A 16,295-nucleotide genomic window follows, 5' to 3' on the forward strand; every position below is an offset into this window, starting at 1 on the left:
CGTGCACAACCCCCCCAGCCAAAGCCACCTCCATCCCCCCCCACATGCTTTTGCCAAAACCCCGAAGCAGCCCCCTGCCTTGCCCCAGCCCCACAAAAGCTCCCGGCTGCTGCAGCTGCCCCCTGCGCCAGGAGCCTGTCCTCCCACCAGCCCCACGGCGATGGGGCACGTCAAAACCCCATCCCCTTCCCCAGGAAAAACCTGGCGGGTGGGAAGCAGCCCCCTTGTACCGGGGGGGGCAGGTGGGGGAGGGCAGGTGGCGAGGCACGCTGTGCCCTGCCGGGTAGGAAGGCTGCAGCCGAAACCCAGACGGGGCAGCTCCGTTGTGCTCCCGGTTTCATTCCCCAGCTCTCCGGGAAACTCGGGCTGCCCCAACATGCTTCAGTCAGGCTGAAACAGTCTGGTTTTCTGCTCCCCCTGCTACTGAGCCCAAGTGCTCATGCCTGGCCCCAAAGTTAACAAAATCCTCCCAGTGCTGCAGCGCAGGAAATGTGTGTGCCTGATGGGGGAAGCAAGCTAGCTGTAGATACTGGGTATCTCTAGCTATAGATATATGCACCATTAGCTATTCCTATTTGTTCTTTTCACGCTAACTCTCCCACTTCCCCCCTTTTCTTGAAACACAGGGCTGCTTGGGGATGCTCATCCTATCAGCAAGCACCAGCGTCCAGCTGCTGCAGTGGTGCAAAGAGCCAAGCAAGCGGCTTGCACAAGAAAAAAAGCAAACAAATGCCAAATAAAAAAAAGGCAAAAGAAACCCACCATGCTTTGCTTGATTCGACAGAGGTTATGAACTAACCCGTCCCTAACCCTTGCTCTGACTGCCAGACAGAGCTTTGCAGCTAGACGCACCTGGTCTTAACCATTTTCTTGCAAAGCTTACAGTAATGGCCTGACCCTTCTCCTACATTCGGGCTCTAACAGCACCCAGAGTTAGTACTCAGCTATTAACGCCTCAAAAACATACATTTTCATTTTTCCTTTGGAAAGACAATAACAGTAGGGACACGTAACTATACACCCACTGAGGAATAAACTTTTTTTCAATTCATAAATATAAACTTATAGTTAAAAAGTGACAATTTACAAAAATACAATTTATTGCTGACTCTACGGGCTTGTGTCCTTGTGATCATCTGTTTCAGGTTCACCAAATTGAAACATTACCTAGCAAAACCACAAAGTTTGCCATCAAGCTGTTCTATGCTTATTTGTTTGTTTTCATGTATAGAAATGTATACAACTACATCACTTGAAACAAAACAACCAAAAAAAAAGAACAAGTAAAGATTCTTTGTCTGTAACCCAAAAAATATTTGGCTACAGGGAGTAAAAACCATATAAATTTAGCTGCACTTGTTAACCAAAATAAAACATGACAAATATCTTACTAGCTGTGATGTAAGCTGGTATAACAACAGTAAGAAATTCAGGCAAAAGTGGTGTTACGTAAATTAGCAGCATTATCCAATCTCCTGGAAAACAAAAAAATTGCGGGACTGAGGTATAGAAAAAAGGAAAAAAAATACTCCACAATGGACCTACTACAGCGAAACGAGTTATGTACATGGTAACCCAACGGCATCCTGCGGACTGGTACAGTCTGTGTATGTGCTCCAAATGCTGGGCTTCAATTCACAGTGACTTTCAGCATTGACGTCCTGAATGGAAAAGGTTTTTCTCCTTTGCAAAGCAACTTTCGTGGCGACCTGGTAACTAACCTCCCTGCAGCCAGAAAGCCATCGCCTTCCCGTTGTACCGCAGTGCTGGGCACCTACGGCTGCCGCAGCAGCATCACGGACCAGCTGCATGGACATCCCAACCGATGAGGTGCCCCCGGAGCCGCCCGTCCCCCGTGGGGACTGTCCCTCCAGCCACCATCTTCCCCGCAGGGCCTGACCTCACCCGTGCCATGCTCCGATGGCGGCGTCCTCCCCTGTGCCTGTGCCCGGGCGCCGGGCGGCTGCAGCCACGGTGGTCCCTGCTCCCGGCCCTGGCGCTCAGGGCAGCTGCATCTCGGGCATGTCCGGCAGGTTGCAGGCCTGGCCCTGTGCGTGGCGGCTCTGCTGCTGCGGGTGGAGGAAGTAGCTCAGGGGGTTCTGCTGCGGCGTGGGGGGGGGCTGGAAAATGCGCTGCGTCGGACCCCCAGGCACCAGCTCAGGACCTTGCATCTGTTGGGAGACATGAATCCAGAGGTCAGAGCTGCCCTGTCGCCCACCCGCTCCCTCTCTTGCTGCAGGGTGCTGAGGCTCGCGCCACATCCTGAAGGTAACATCTACCCATCGAGGGTACGAGCTGTGGACAAGCAGTTTGGGATGCTGGTGCTATCAGCACGACCAACAGTGCCTGGGCAGTACGGAGGGGAAGCAGGACCCATCCATCCTACCAGCCCCACAGGGAGCCCAGCAGGAATTAAGACCTCCAAAAGCTACTTGGATGTGAGGCAGAACCTGCAGGACATGCACCGTCCATCTTCCACAGGGAGGCTCTTCAGCCAAGCAATGAAGAGGCTGTAAAGTGACCTTGTCCATGTACCACCTGTGCCCGGTACCCCAAAGACCTGGACTTGCTGGTTCACTCCCACTAAAGGCACTGTGGCACCAAAAGCCTGGTTTTCTGTTGTCCTGGAGCAATCCATCACTCTGCTGTCCATATTGCTAGTCCTCAGGACCTCCGCGCAGCCTGTGAGCACGCGTACCCGAAGCAGGGATAACAAGCAGCTTGTGGACAACGACGATTCGTTTCTCACTCTAAATCCAGCCCTGCTGCATGGCTGCTTTCAGCTGTACCTACTCCTCCTGCTTTCTTTTCTACCATCTTTGCCTGGAGGACTGTAACTCACCTCTGCCAACCAGGCAAGTCTTGCAGAGCATGTTACTAATCATTAGTTTCAACAACTCGCTCCTTGGCAGCCTCGCTGGTTTGGCATGCACCGATGAAATCGTGCTTTGAAAAACCAAAATCACCTCTCCCCGAGAGTCGTGGTGTGAAACAGCTATTTATTAAAAGCAAGCAGTGACAGCAGCTGATAAAACCCCTTGCTATGCTCAGGCATAACAGCAGGGAGGATGTTTTCAAAAGAGCTTCTCCCTTGCCATGGATCACACCGACAGCAACCTTCCCACCAGAGCTCCTCTGGATGACCAGCTGTGTAACAATTGGATATTTCTTTGGGACACTGATAACTGAGTTTCTTGGGAGATATGGCCTTGATTGGGGTGCAGCACCAGCCTGGAAAGGCTGAGCACTTGGGTACGTGCTGACACAACGGGGATGGAAGACGTGCAAGTACACTGACCAGGTTTGATGAGCCAGGTGAGCCCCATTTCTTCAAAGAAACCAGCCCAGCCCCAAAGCCACCCCTGTGCACCCTCATAAACCCTTTGCAGTTCCATTACCTGAAGGTAGAGACGGTGCTGCTGAACCTGTTGCTGTGGCCACTGGTGGAGATGAACCGGTGTGTTTGCCTGGTGGGATGTGAAGCTGGTGTGTGGGATCATCAGAGACGGGGAGAAAACGGGTGATGGGGCTGGAGGTCGGACGGTGCTACAGGTAACCGGTTGCATCTGTATTGGGGGAGGTAAGATCTGCTGCTCTGCAACGAATCTGCCATGAGGAGGAAAATAAAGCATGAGAACCCAAACCCAGACCCCCCACCGGAGAGGGTCCTGCGGAGCCCAGGTGCTGCAGGAACCAGACTGGCCCAAGGTTTGTCAAACTACGCAGAACCTGGCAAAAGCTGGCCCCAGATCTCCCCCTCCCCATTGAGCATGGACTAGAACTACAGAAAATTAAGGGTTTTAAAGCTGTACATCTCCTGCATGACCAATTAGGCATTTTAGGCGTTGCAAAAGCCAGAAAATGGTTGAAAAAAATATTTTCCCAAAGCATTTTAGTTACCATAAAGTTCTTTGTAATTAAAATATATTCTCATTACTTTTTCTCCTAACCAGCTGAGCTTTTGTTTCTTTTAAGACTGAGACTGTGTGTGTTTGCATGATAACACACAAGTTTTTCAAAGTAGTTTTCAGTGCCATAAAGCGCCCTGCTAAAACACTGCATGAAAACAAGAGCCAGCAAAGACTCACTTTCCTTGCTGCCTGCCGGCACTGCTCTGCACGGGCTGGCCGCTGCTGTTGGTGGCAGGCATCATGGCTTGGATAGACTGATCCAACAGCATCCTGCAGTGGAATTGCAACAGAGGATGGTCAGGGAAGGGAAAGATTCATTCTCCTGACTGTCAGTCTCTAGAAAACAAATCCTTGACAATATTCCCTGAAACCATGCAAACCGTCACCTTGGAAAAAAGCTAATGAGATAGGATGCTTATTATCACCTTGTCTAATGCACTCACAGAGATGAGCTGAAAGTTGTTAAGTCTTTCATGTAAGAAATATGTTTTATAGATGGAGAGACCTCTAGGCGTTTTATCCTGTTTCCCTACACGACATTTTGAAACAGCTGGATCCTGTAGGCAGAGCCTGCAGATACCACCCTGAAAGGTGGCTGAATAGTTTGGGACAGTTGTGTGTGTTTTATACAGTGTTTCCAGCACTGCGTAAAAGCAAAATGGCTTTGCCATGGCATCTGTCCTGGCTGGAGAAAAGACACTCTGGAGCATCAGAGCAAGCAGACACAGCTTTGGGAAAGGCTGTCCCTGCTAGTTTTTCCTGTTCACTCCCTCTGACAGCAGCAGATGTCCAAAGGTTACTGAGCTACATGGACAATTTGTGGAAATACAGAGAGAAAAGGATTTCAGGCCCCTGAGGGTATGGCACAGCGCACGCAGCACCCTGCTTGCACGCACACTGGGCTCACCACTAACCCAGCTCTCTGCAGGGTGGGACATCCCCATGCCCCTGCTGTGGCACCCAGAAACCACCCCCCTGAGCCCGAGCTCTCCCCGCTGCCCAGGCACTGCTGTTTTCTGTCACCAGCATCAGGAGGGTCCCAGCAGGGCTGTGTCGGTACCTGAGGCTCCTGTCCTGGCTGTAGTCAGACGGCGGCTGCCGCTCGCTGCCCTCAGTTGACGTCTGTGCAGCCACTGCAATGGGATGCGTTTGTGAAAACACCATGGGGTTGTTGTAGAGGGGCACCGAAATGCTCGTCTGCCCCGGCAGACAGGTTTGCTGGGCTTGGTTTCCTCTCATTAGGTGCTGCTGCTGCTGCTGCTGCTGCACCTGAAATGAAGACACAGACCCATGTAAGTTTTTAAACCTCCCTAACAGAAAGCTAAAATGACTGCTTTCCAGTATACAGATGGGAAAAGGAGAAGGAGCAGTAAGATGTTCTCCCTGAACACAGCAGTAGGAACAGTGTATCTGTTCAGGACAACCAACCCCTCGGCATTTATTGCCCCTGCACGGCAGTGCTGGGATGCCCAGTGGTAGGAGCAGATGGTCTCGTGAAAAAGCAGAGTACAAGGGTAAGGGCATGCAAGCCTTGCGGGAGAAGAGACCAGATTAAGAGGGGAGGAGGAGTCCAAATCCAAAGTCCCCAAGGAAAGCATCTCATCTGTCCTTTAAAGCAGTAGTTTCAGTCTTTTTTGATTTTGGACACCTTGATTCTTTCCCAGGGAGATGTGACCATCTATAGAGCTCATTTAGGTCTAGTGATGACAAACCTGTTTTTCAAAGCTGCCTTCCAAGACTTCCAAGTGAGAAGAAAATTAATCTTTTCAAATTATGCCTACTTCCCCACGTTACCAAGTCACAAGTCTCACTTGCTACGAATAAGCATCCTATTGCAGTCACAAACAGAACCAAATGAGAGCCCAAACCTCCCACTCAGGTGCCCTCCAGACACCAGGACGGCTCCAGCGGTGCCAAGGCTTAATGCTTTAGGCTACCTGGCTTTTATTTTTTGCAGTTGAATGACATCATTTGCAACTGACTCTTGACACTAATTTCATAATGCCAGCTATGGAGTAAAACCAGCACCAAGGAGATGTGCAGGACCACGGGGAGGGGGGACATGGCAGACAAGTATTTAAAAGCCGGGAAAGGGGACAATGAAGACAACAAAGCAGCCGGTGACCTGGGCAGCCGTGCTGCAGGGGTCCCTGAGGAACTGGTGCGGTGACTGCAGGCGGGTGCCGCAGTAGTGCTTGGTCCCCACCGGGCCTTGCTGCTGCGACTTCTTGGCTGTGGTCTGCCTGGGTGTCCCAGGTGGTGGCGGCCTCCGGGGGCTCGGGTGCTGCACGTTGTTGAAGACGATGGGGATCGGCTGCTGCATCAGCATCTTTTATTAAAAGAGACACAAGAGTTGTCGCAGCTTGTAAGGTGGCTGTACTGCCTGAGAGGTACTGTCTTTAGCTCCCAGGCTGTCTCTATCAACATACAGAATGCTACAGCAGCAACATCTCTAAATCCTGGGGCAAAATGAACCATGACTTGTAGAAAAGCAAACGTTAGCTTGCACCCAAACATTTATTCAGAGCCACAACTGTTCCAGCTCCATCACGCCTGTTGCATTTTGCAGGAATGGCACTGGGGATCCAGCGGCACTAACCACCCATTGAACCACCAAGCTTTTTGTGCAGGGGGGAAATCTGGATTACCTTGGGATTGTTTTTTTCTAAATAATGAAAATTGCTGATTCAATATTAAGCAGATGCTGATGCCACTCACCTCTTGGGACTCACTACTCCCACACCTGAGACCAAACTACCAATTTATCCAGAGCTCATTTTTTTTTGCTGCTGACAATTTTTGTCACCTATCTGCATGCTCAAAGGAAAAGCAAATGGTTTGTGGGTTCCCTGGGGGCAGCGGGTACCTGCAGGTTGGAGTCCTGCACTAGCTGGAGCTGCTCCTTGATGACATGGAGCTCCTCCTGCTGCGTCTTGATGTCAGCTTGCAGTATGCGAGTCCTCTCCTCCAGCTGCTCTTTCAGCTGATGCATCATCCCCAGCTGAGTAGGGAAATGGTACACTGGCTGTGGAGAACAGAGAACAAGATCACGGGGTTGGACCAGTCCCGATACTTACATTCACTGAGATGCTGGCTTCAGAAAAATGACTGCTTTTCAGCTTTTGCCATAGAAAATAAGATGCTGACAAAAAGCAGCAATGGCATATTTAACCAAAGTATCACTGTACTTCCAGAGCAGTAGCACAAGCAATTCATGTTCGGTGCCTCCCTCCAGGTCTCGGTCTGTTCCATCTCTGCAGACGCAGCGTCTGTGCACAGGACTGCCCTGTCCCTTCAGTGTGGCACCCTGCTAATTCGGGACCGCTGGCGTTTTGTGGCAGACACTGCATGCAAACCGTGGCCACACCTCCAGGCTGGGCTTTTCAGTTGTGCTGCTAATTATATTTGCCAAATTGCAGGCCCAACTTAGGTTGTAAACCCACTCTGGGATCCATCCTTCACACCTGCGCTGGCTCCCTTCAATCCCTAGATTACAGTCCCAATGTTCACTACACTGACCTCAAAGCTCTGCGAGGATGGGCTTCATATGGTTTATGACTCCCACATTTTTATTGTGGTTCTTTTTATCTGTTTCTGGCCCAACTCAACCCTTCCTCCATCCGGGCAAAAAAATTCTTCAGCCTGCAGTTTGTCGCTAGAAATTCAGAGATGAGCCCTCAGCACCCCCCGACGGTTTTGACAAACGTAAACCTTCTTCTAAGCTATTTTCATGGGTGTCCTACCCGCTCCATCTCCTCGCTGAAGTGGCTGCAATAACTTGGTTGCAGGTAAATCTCAGTAACGGCAAGAGAAAGGGCACTGACACCTTGTCCCCGCGCTGGGACCAGCCAGCAGGTAAGAGCTGTGGACCGGAGCCACCGAGTCTGCCCCAGCTGACTGGCCGTACCAGCGTGTTTAACAAAAGTAAATCACGTACCATCACAGCGTGCTGAGAGGGGACTGCCGGCTGAGCCACGGGGTGCTGAGGAAGGTGTTCACCAGGGGCTTGAGGAGTTGCTATGGCCTAGAAATGAAAACTTTGCCTTACTGTAGGTCCATAGCACCTCTAGGGCAGAGCTGGCGTGATACCAGCTCCTGCTGGTGACGAACAATGCAGGGAACCAGACAACTCCACGTGGAGATGTGAGGATGTGTCTGAAGGGAGAATCTGAGCTCCTGTGTGCCCCCTGCTAATTGCAAATCCTCGGTGTCAGCGTTCATTTTTGGATAAAGGCCACCTTGTGTGTACAAACCCCAAGAAAACCGGGCTTGTGGTGTGAGAAGGCGCCTGGCCCAGAGCAGCAACCCGCACCCCGAGAGGAGGCGGCGGAGGAGCCTCCAGCAGCTCCGCACCTGCTCGGCCGGCCACGTTCCCCACAGCCCCGGGAATTGCCGTGCTCGGGCCCAGCACGCTTCACGGGGGGATCCAGCCCCTCCGAGGGCAAGATCAAGGTTTCTCAAGCTCGTTTCTTTACGGCATCAGAAAGGCTTTTGCTCGCCAGGAGCACCGACTGACCTGGGCGCTGCCAGCTGATGCCAGCCGCAGGGCTGCCTTCTCCGCCTGCCCCGCTGGCACCGACGGCCGGGTGGGAGTGCTGGTGTCCGTGTGCCGCATGGATGACGTGGCTGGAAAAGAGACAGTTTGCTGTGACACGGCAGACCTGTGCCTCCACATCCCAGCTAAGCCCGAACTCCATGATGAGCAGCGACCCCAGCGCTGCCAGACTGGGTCCCCAAACTGCCCCTCCGTGGTCCCTCCCGCTCCCTCCCCAACTCGTGGGGTCCCCTTCTGATGCTAACACCTTCCCTCCAAGGGTGTCTCCAGATGAGCTCTCCCACTCTCCCCCTGGCAAGTATTTCAGGAATAGCCCCCGACTTGGCCGCTACTCACAGCCCCGCACCCAGACTGTGGTCACCTTGCTGCTGCCCCCAGGGCAGGGCTGGGGGGCACTGGTGGGAGCTGGGAGGAAGCAAGGCAGGCAGCCTTCTTCAGCAGGGATTATCATCAGGAACCAAACTACCCCATAATAAAAGTTTTCTAAGTGAGACTGGGGACTCAATCAAATCGCTTCAGCTTAGCAAGTCACCTCCTGTCCCCTGAGCCCCAGCAAAAAACCACAACCCCCAGCTGGTGGCAAACTGGGGGAAAGATGCTCTTGGAATGGCTGTGGAGGAGGCAGCACATGACTGCAGCTCTGCTGTCCTACCGTAACTTGTTACGACACAGCGCATGGCTCCTGGTGCTGAGCACCCCCCTCCCACCCTGGCTCAGTCACTCCCAGCTGAACCCCAGTATTTTGGAGCCCCTCCAGCCCACTCCTTGCCCCCAGCTGGGCTGGCACCTACACGTGGAATCGGAGAGGGCGGTGTGTGAGGAGCGCCGGGAGCTGTGGGATGACAGCGAGACCCCCTCCCGGCTGGCGTCCTGGCTGCTGCCGCACTGCCCCACGTCCAGGTAGCTGCTGTGGCTCTGCAGGGACCGAAGCACAAGGGGTGAGACTGTCAGCAGGAGAGGATGGCACCGGAGGGGACCTCCACCTCCCTGCCTGCTTGTTTGCAGAGAAAAACAACAGGCGGGGTGTGCAGAGGGCCCGCACTGCCGCACAGCACCACCCAGCCCCGGTGCAGTATTCGGTCTGCCCCTCAGTGTTCGCCCCACAGCCTGCAGGTATCCCTCTGCAGACAGGACCCTCAGGATCACACCCCAGGCTCTGGGGCACGGCCACATGTTCCTGTCCCAGGACCCGTCTGATGGCAGCAAGTGGCAGTGGAGGGGACATGCTGTGCATCGGGTGGATGCTGTGGGGATTGCTGCCCGTGCCCCACGCTCCGGCATGCCACCCTCCTGCTGTCCTGCCTGCAGAGCCACGTGCAAATGGAAATACACTTTTATAATTAGCTTCCTTCTGCCTGATTCCTTCAGGGATGCCACGTTTTGTTGGCTGTGGCACACTGGGGAGCGGTGGCAGAGGTAATGAATGAAGGTGGTGGGAGGGGCTGCCTGGGGAATGGTTTAATTCATTGTAAGGATCGAGAGAGATGGCTGGGAAGGGACATGGAGCAGTGGCTCAGGGACATCAGCAACCTACAGCAAACAGCTCCCAAGGGGGACAGGTACCAGGTGATGCTGAGAGCTGCAACCCCCCTCGCTGCTCCCTGGGGAGCAGTGGCTCCCAGCAGGCTGTCCTGGGCAGGAACCCAGCAGCAGGGGGGAACAGCTACGCCAGCCAATATTAACAGCTTTGGAGCTGTCACACCAGAACGACAGATGCCACCTGGCAGGTGGTTTGTGGCAAAGAGCCCGTAACTGTTGGACAGTAGGAGACCGTTGCACCTGCGGGACGTGGGTGAGCGCAATGGCCATGCCACCACCCATCCCCTGCCTCCCAGGGAGCTCCCCAGCTTCCCACTCCCCTCCAGAAGATCACGCAATGGGAGTGATCGTTCTGCCTCTCCTCCAGCTGTCTGACACCAACAGCTGCAGCTTAAGTTCTGCGGAAAAATATCTCGGCTATCCTGTGGAAAGGGGGAAAAGATGCAGAAGTGTGCTATGGTGGCAGAGAAGCATCTGTCTGAAAGACGGTCCTCGCTTAAGTGCAAAAGGTCTCTGGGTCTCTGGGAGAGCTTCCCCTTATACACCCCGTAAACAGCTTCTATAAAATAACGTCTGAAGAGCAGTGAGGCTAATGGAATGATAATTACACAACAATCCAGTTGAAATTACTTTGATTACTGGTCTCGTTTGTAAACTACTGAGAGAAGAACTTAAAAGTAATTAAAACGACCTTGTTAATTGGGCAGATGGCTGATTCAAGCCACGGAAGGTATTGCTCTGGTCACGACCCTACACTTGACGCGATCCTGCCCAATGGTGTGAAGAGAGCTGAAATCTAGAATAACTGTTCGCCCTTCACTTCCAATCTTCATCTGAGCATCAGTGATGAGCTGGCATTAACAAAATGGGTGCCCTGTGGTCCTGCCCTGCACTCAGGTCCTCGGCGCCTTACCAACGGTGGCAGCACAGCAATCTAGTCTCCAGCTCCAGCTCTGCTTTGCTTCTTTTGAACTGAGATGGTTTAACCTATGGTTTGTGTAATGGTCTCAGAAAGGTAATGAACAGCAGAACAGTGGCAATGCAGCTGCTGGGTTTGCAGTTTGATGTCTGAACCAAGACAGGCAGTTTAGAGCCATGCAGTGGAAAACTTCTCAGGGTCTGCCTAAGTCATAACCCACCTGAAGGCTTGGAAAGACATGGGAGTAGAGGCGAAGGAGAAGAAAGAACAGATATTTTCCTAAGATTGGTAAGCAAATAATCAGTTTGGTTTAAACACCTGCTCATTCAACTGTGAAGGGGCATGGTACCTTTAGAGAAGAGGATGCCAGTTCAATTGATGACTCTTCGAGGCCAAGATCTCGCCTCCTTTCAGCTCGGACTTCCGCATAACTAACAAATAAAAATAAATAAATAAATGAGAATCTAGTTTTTCAGTCTGGATATGTATGGCAGCCACTCTATCGTACAGGTCTCTATAGAGTTTTCACGTTGAGTCACAAGCTTTGCACAACACACACGCTCCTTCAAATACAAGGTGCTTAGAGGAGCATCATCATCCAGCCTTGCAATCAGTGAATAACCGCACGGCTGCACATCCACAGATTAGAAACCACAGGGCAGCGTCCCCATCCCACTGCACCCAGGACTGCAGAGCTCATATGATTAATTGCACTAATCATTCCCAGCTCAAAAGTAGACACACCTTTGCAACTTTTGGCCCTGGATGCCTTCAGGCAGAACTAATCTGAAAGCAAAGTGCGCTTGGTTAGTGATGACAAAATGGGTGTCTTTGTCCTCTGTACAATTTTCCTAATAAAGGAGATTCCCATTTTCCACAATGAGGCAGCAGAAATGATCCTACAGCTTCTGTGCAGGTAAAATGCCGTAGCAAATGTACATTCATTTTCTAACCTGCTGATGATCAAGAATCATTTTTTTGCATGTTGTACGGTAGCTCAGTGAGACCTAAGCCAGCAGCCTGGGGAGGAGGAGGCCAGGTTGCCTTTTTCCAAGGGTACACAGGGTGCCGTACAGCATGCCACATCAGGGTTAACATCCCTCACTCCAGTGGAAGCCCTGAACACAAACCAGAATGTGCCTCTAAAAGTGTGTATTCATTTTCCTTACTACTTTTTCTTTTACAGAATAGAGTATTTACAGTAAACAATGCCACCTGATTCACCATTGGGATAAACTGGAGAGGATGTTTTAAAGACTCTCTGAGTGCTTGTGGATCATGGGCACTGAAAGGTGCCAGAATTTAAGGTGCTGAAATGTTAAGGGGCCCTAACCTTTGTGGAAGGCAAGAGAAGTTGCTGAACCGAACTCACTTACACAATTGCAGGCAATGAATTTTCCTGAAATCATGTTTCAACTTGTGTGTTTCAATAATCTATTCTAAACCTTAACTATACGAGACAGAATTGAATTTCAAAATCTATTTAGCACTGTATCACTAGGTTTAAGGGGCACTGGAAGCAGAAAGAAGGAACAAGTTCATGCACAATAAATTCAGACCTTAAAATGAAGCTGAATTCCCTGAAGGGCAGCAGAAGCAACACAAGTCAGAAGCAATCCCTCTGCTTGACATTTGCTTACGATAACATTTGACACGTAATTTCTATCAGCACGCACAGCTCTAATCACTTACACCTGTTTAGTGGTGTAAGGTATCCTCAGCCTGCATTTCAGAATATAGAGAAGACTCCCAGTTTCCTAGTGTTTGTTCTTCCAGATGTTTGACAAGAAGAAGGAGACCAGAAAAAAATTCACAAATTGGCTCCGGACAGTAAGGGAAGATGCAATGAGCAAGTGTTTACTCGAGTTAATAGAGCAAGCCAGTACGTCACTATTTTTTCAAGCCCCTCAGTAAATACATTCTCACTCTTAACACAATCTTTTTTGAGATGACAGTGGTAATCAAGCAGATTCCCCTCCAGAAGGTGCACATCACAGAGCATCCCACATGTGCGCCACCTTCCAGCACGGGCAGCTTCCCACTAGGGGGGGATCCTGGGCTGGATTTCAGGTGAGGAATAAGGCTAGCAGGACAGCAGCTAACTTTAAGTCATAAATACTTAAAGCCCTGATCAAAAAATATTTTTAGGAGATGTGGGATCCCATTCGCGCCCAGAAAGCCACCTTATTCTTAGCAGCTTTAGCTCTTCCTATGGCCATGTCATCGCTAGGGATAAAAGGGGATTGAATGTAACATACTGATACACTTGGGCAACAGTGGCTTCCAGGCTTTTGGCCTGGTTGCAAAAAAACAAACAAACAAACAAACAAAAACCCAGTAATGAAAACACATGTTCCCTGTTATAATAGTTTTATAGAATTAATAGAATTATGTACCATTTCAGTGTGCTATATGCACAGCAAATATTTGGCTAACACAAAACAGAACTAGAAAAAATAATGGATGAGCACACAGGACATACATTGTGAAGGGTTTGGTGCTTGCTCCTACCTAACTACCAGGTGAGTGCAAACGATGAACTCTGGTTTGGAGTTCCACTGGTGGTAGGTGATGTAGTAGTGTGTCTGCAGCCATATCCACTGCTGGCCTTTGGTCAGGAACCGATAGTAACAGGACTTTCCTTTTCCAAACTGCATCACTGTTAAACAAAAAGGACGGCAGTTTACAGCAAACAGAAATATCACGGTGCAAAGGTGATCAGAAAAAACACTTGGTCCCACCCCCCCTTGCAGTCTGGTACTGCGCTAACATGGATCTTGCGGCTTTACAAACACGGCAGATGACAGACAACCCTGTACTGAGCTTTTCTGGGGTTCTTATCTGCTACTGATTCTCAAGAGCGCACTTGGCTCTTTTCCGATCATTCTTACCACTAATAATTGGCACAACTATATAACTAACTATATTCTCACAACTTATTTGGGGCCTCTTCTGAAATAAGCATAAAGAACATTAATTAAACAAAGGATTGGCCTTTCACAAGTACATGAGAATGCACTTCAAAGACTGGGGGCTTGCAGTCAGGGATCCTTACAATGGCGCAAAACAATAAGATAGTGGAGTTTTAGCAGTTTAACTGAGACTTTTCTTCTGAGAGATGACCTAAATACACCAGACCTGGTATGTATTATCAGGGTTTGTCCAGAAAAATCTCAAGTGGTGTAATACAACTGGAAAATAATGAGGGCAACTACATTAAATAACCACATTAATTGTTCCTAGACTGCTGGGAGTATAAAACTTAAAATACCCATAATTAATGCAAAGTAAAACACAAGTGTGGTTTAAGCAAACCCATCTCACTTCACAGTAGGCAAGATGCCTGCCCAGAGTGGTCAACCTGATGAACAGGAACTTATCAAGCCACATTAACCCAAGTATTTTCACTCACCTGCACACCTCTACACCTCTACTTTGTTAAAGATCAGGACTAAATTCTTTAGTGATCTCATTAACAGTGATGAGCTTTAGAAGAAGCACCTGGCAAAGGTCTTCTGGCTAACACACCGTGCTGGGGATCACTTGGCTACTAGTCCCGGCAGAGATTTCCTGAAATAAGTTCTGTAAGTCACTTTGTCAGCACCTTATTTTGTCTCCCTGCATGGTAAGATTGAAAGATCCTTTCCTTCAAGTGTGTTGTGCAAAGTACTCTTTTAACATAGAAGAGGAGATCCATGGCCAGCAGAGAGGTAGAACATAAACCACTAAATAGATTCTCTGCTGAATGATCTGCCCCCACTCTCAATACAGTCAGCATTTACGTCAAACACACATATTACCAAAAAGACGTTGTCTGGTTAAGGAGCTTGCTTCTGTCTGAATGGTTTTTTAAGCAAAACATAGCACCAAAAGTACTGTACTTGACAGCAATCAAAATATTCCTTTAATATTCCTGTCTACATGCTTGCTGCACTTGACACAGCTGGCGCCTAACCCCTTGCCCAGCTTGCTCCGTGTGCTCCGCCGGGCAGCTCGCTCCCCCGCTGCCTCTTTCGTACCGGGGCTTTGCCTTCACAGGGCAGAAAAGCAAGGAGGTGGGGTGGGGAAACTCGACATTCAGAGGCGAAGGCGGTATTTTCTCCGTTCACTACTAGGTCCCTTAACATCCTGTATATGTAAGGGGTAGAGGGTATGTGGTAGAGATGGGGGTGGTTCGCGACTCAGAGATGAAGCAGCTTGTCTGGCTCCAGCGTCCTGGCGGGCTGGGGGGCTTCTTGATGTCTCTGCTTCTCAGAGCATCCCCCTTCCTCCACTCTCTGGGGTGTCCTTATCTCCTTTTGACAAAACACTCTCAAACAGAGAGAGCAGAGAGACAGAGGTTTTGCCCAACAGGAAACCTGTAAGTAGTATTTCTTGGCCAAGTATCTGATTACCTAGATGCATTTTACACAGTGCGTAGTTTTCATTCCAGTGCTTGGCAATGCAACCCAGCTGGAGGACAGACCCAGTTCTGGCTCAGTATCTCAGTCTTAAGTGCATGTAACAGAACAGAAAAACACTGTCTCAGGGATAAAGCATCTCACATGCTCATCTGGTAGGAACACCACACCAATCACTAGTAGACCACGTCTGCTGCCACCTTTTGCTGTTCCTCACATCAGCTCCAGCCTTCAGCAGGACACGGTTCTTCAGCAGCAGGCTGCAGCACTCACGCTAGGTGCTCCTTCTGACCTGGGTCCTCCTGGGCTCCTCCAGGTCACAGTATTTCACCTTGCACAAAGATGAACTTCATGGACGTTCTCTGGTGTTCACACCTCAGCCTGAACTGGACTTTTCTACTTTACTTTCAGTTTGGCCAAAAATGAGCCATCTTCACCCACAGAGAATCTGTATTCAGTACTTTTGCATTTAAAAAAAACAAGAGTCTGAATCTCCAGAAGTGTTTTACTAGTAGTAAGTGAAGTTCACAACATCTAATTGCACGGGCAGGCGATTCAAATGGTGCTTTCAGAAGGCGTTTTGGTGAGCTGGCTCTGGAGCCCAGGGGAACAGCAAGACCCCATGAACTGTGACAGTCAACAAAACTGCCAGGGTTTGGGGCTGCCCTCAGGAACCGGGAGCAGAGGGTGGAAAGTTCTGACTTCCCACCTATTCATCTCATTTCATTCTCAGCCAGCCTGGGCTCAGACAGGGTATCTGCCGATTTGGAAAACCTGCACAAACAGTTACTGGTCTGAGTGAATTCTGCAGGGATTCAACCTCCCAGGTAAGCGCCAGCTAGAGCAGTTTGTCATGGGAAGAGAGAATTCCCTCGTGCCCCAGATAAAGGTACCTTCTGCGACAACAGTAAAAGGTTTTGCACAAGTGACAAATGAGATCAAGGACAGGCACGCTGCAGAAGGAGAGCAAC

General features: G+C 50.2%; 1 protein-coding gene across 8 annotated transcripts in view; it reads right to left on the reverse strand.

Moving 5' to 3' along the window:
• Positions 1-588: 588 nt before the first annotated feature.
• The window catches only part of PASD1 (PAS domain containing repressor 1), a 109,072-nt gene continuing 93,365 nt past the window's right edge, over positions 589-16,295 (reverse strand). For 4 of the 8 annotated variants that reach the window (XM_040614866.1, XM_040614865.1, XM_040614867.1 and 1 more), the window contains 11 exons: positions 13,436-13,583; positions 11,274-11,355; positions 9,258-9,381; positions 8,428-8,537; positions 7,849-7,935; positions 6,778-6,936; positions 6,037-6,240; positions 4,972-5,180; positions 4,089-4,181; positions 3,399-3,606; positions 589-2,171 (listed from right to left, as the gene is read on the reverse strand). In XM_040614866.1, the coding sequence (XP_040470800.1) occupies positions 2,001-2,171; positions 3,399-3,606; positions 4,089-4,181; positions 4,972-5,180; positions 6,037-6,240; positions 6,778-6,936; positions 7,849-7,935; positions 8,428-8,537; positions 9,258-9,381; positions 11,274-11,355; positions 13,436-13,583 (1,595 nt within the window). In that variant the 3' untranslated portion in view covers positions 589-2,000. Of the gene's footprint in view, positions 2,172-3,398; positions 3,607-4,088; positions 4,182-4,971; positions 5,181-6,034; positions 6,241-6,777; positions 6,937-7,848; positions 7,936-8,427; positions 8,538-9,257; positions 9,382-11,273; positions 11,356-13,435; positions 13,584-16,295 lie in introns of all 8 variants that reach the window. The other 4 variants (XM_040614869.1, XM_040614868.1, XM_040614871.1 and 1 more) reach the window with 4 other exon arrangements.

The sequence above is a fragment of the Falco naumanni genome, chromosome 14, assembly GCF_017639655.2.
Source record: "Falco naumanni isolate bFalNau1 chromosome 14, bFalNau1.pat, whole genome shotgun sequence".
NCBI classification, from domain to species: domain Eukaryota; kingdom Metazoa; phylum Chordata; class Aves; order Falconiformes; family Falconidae; genus Falco; species Falco naumanni.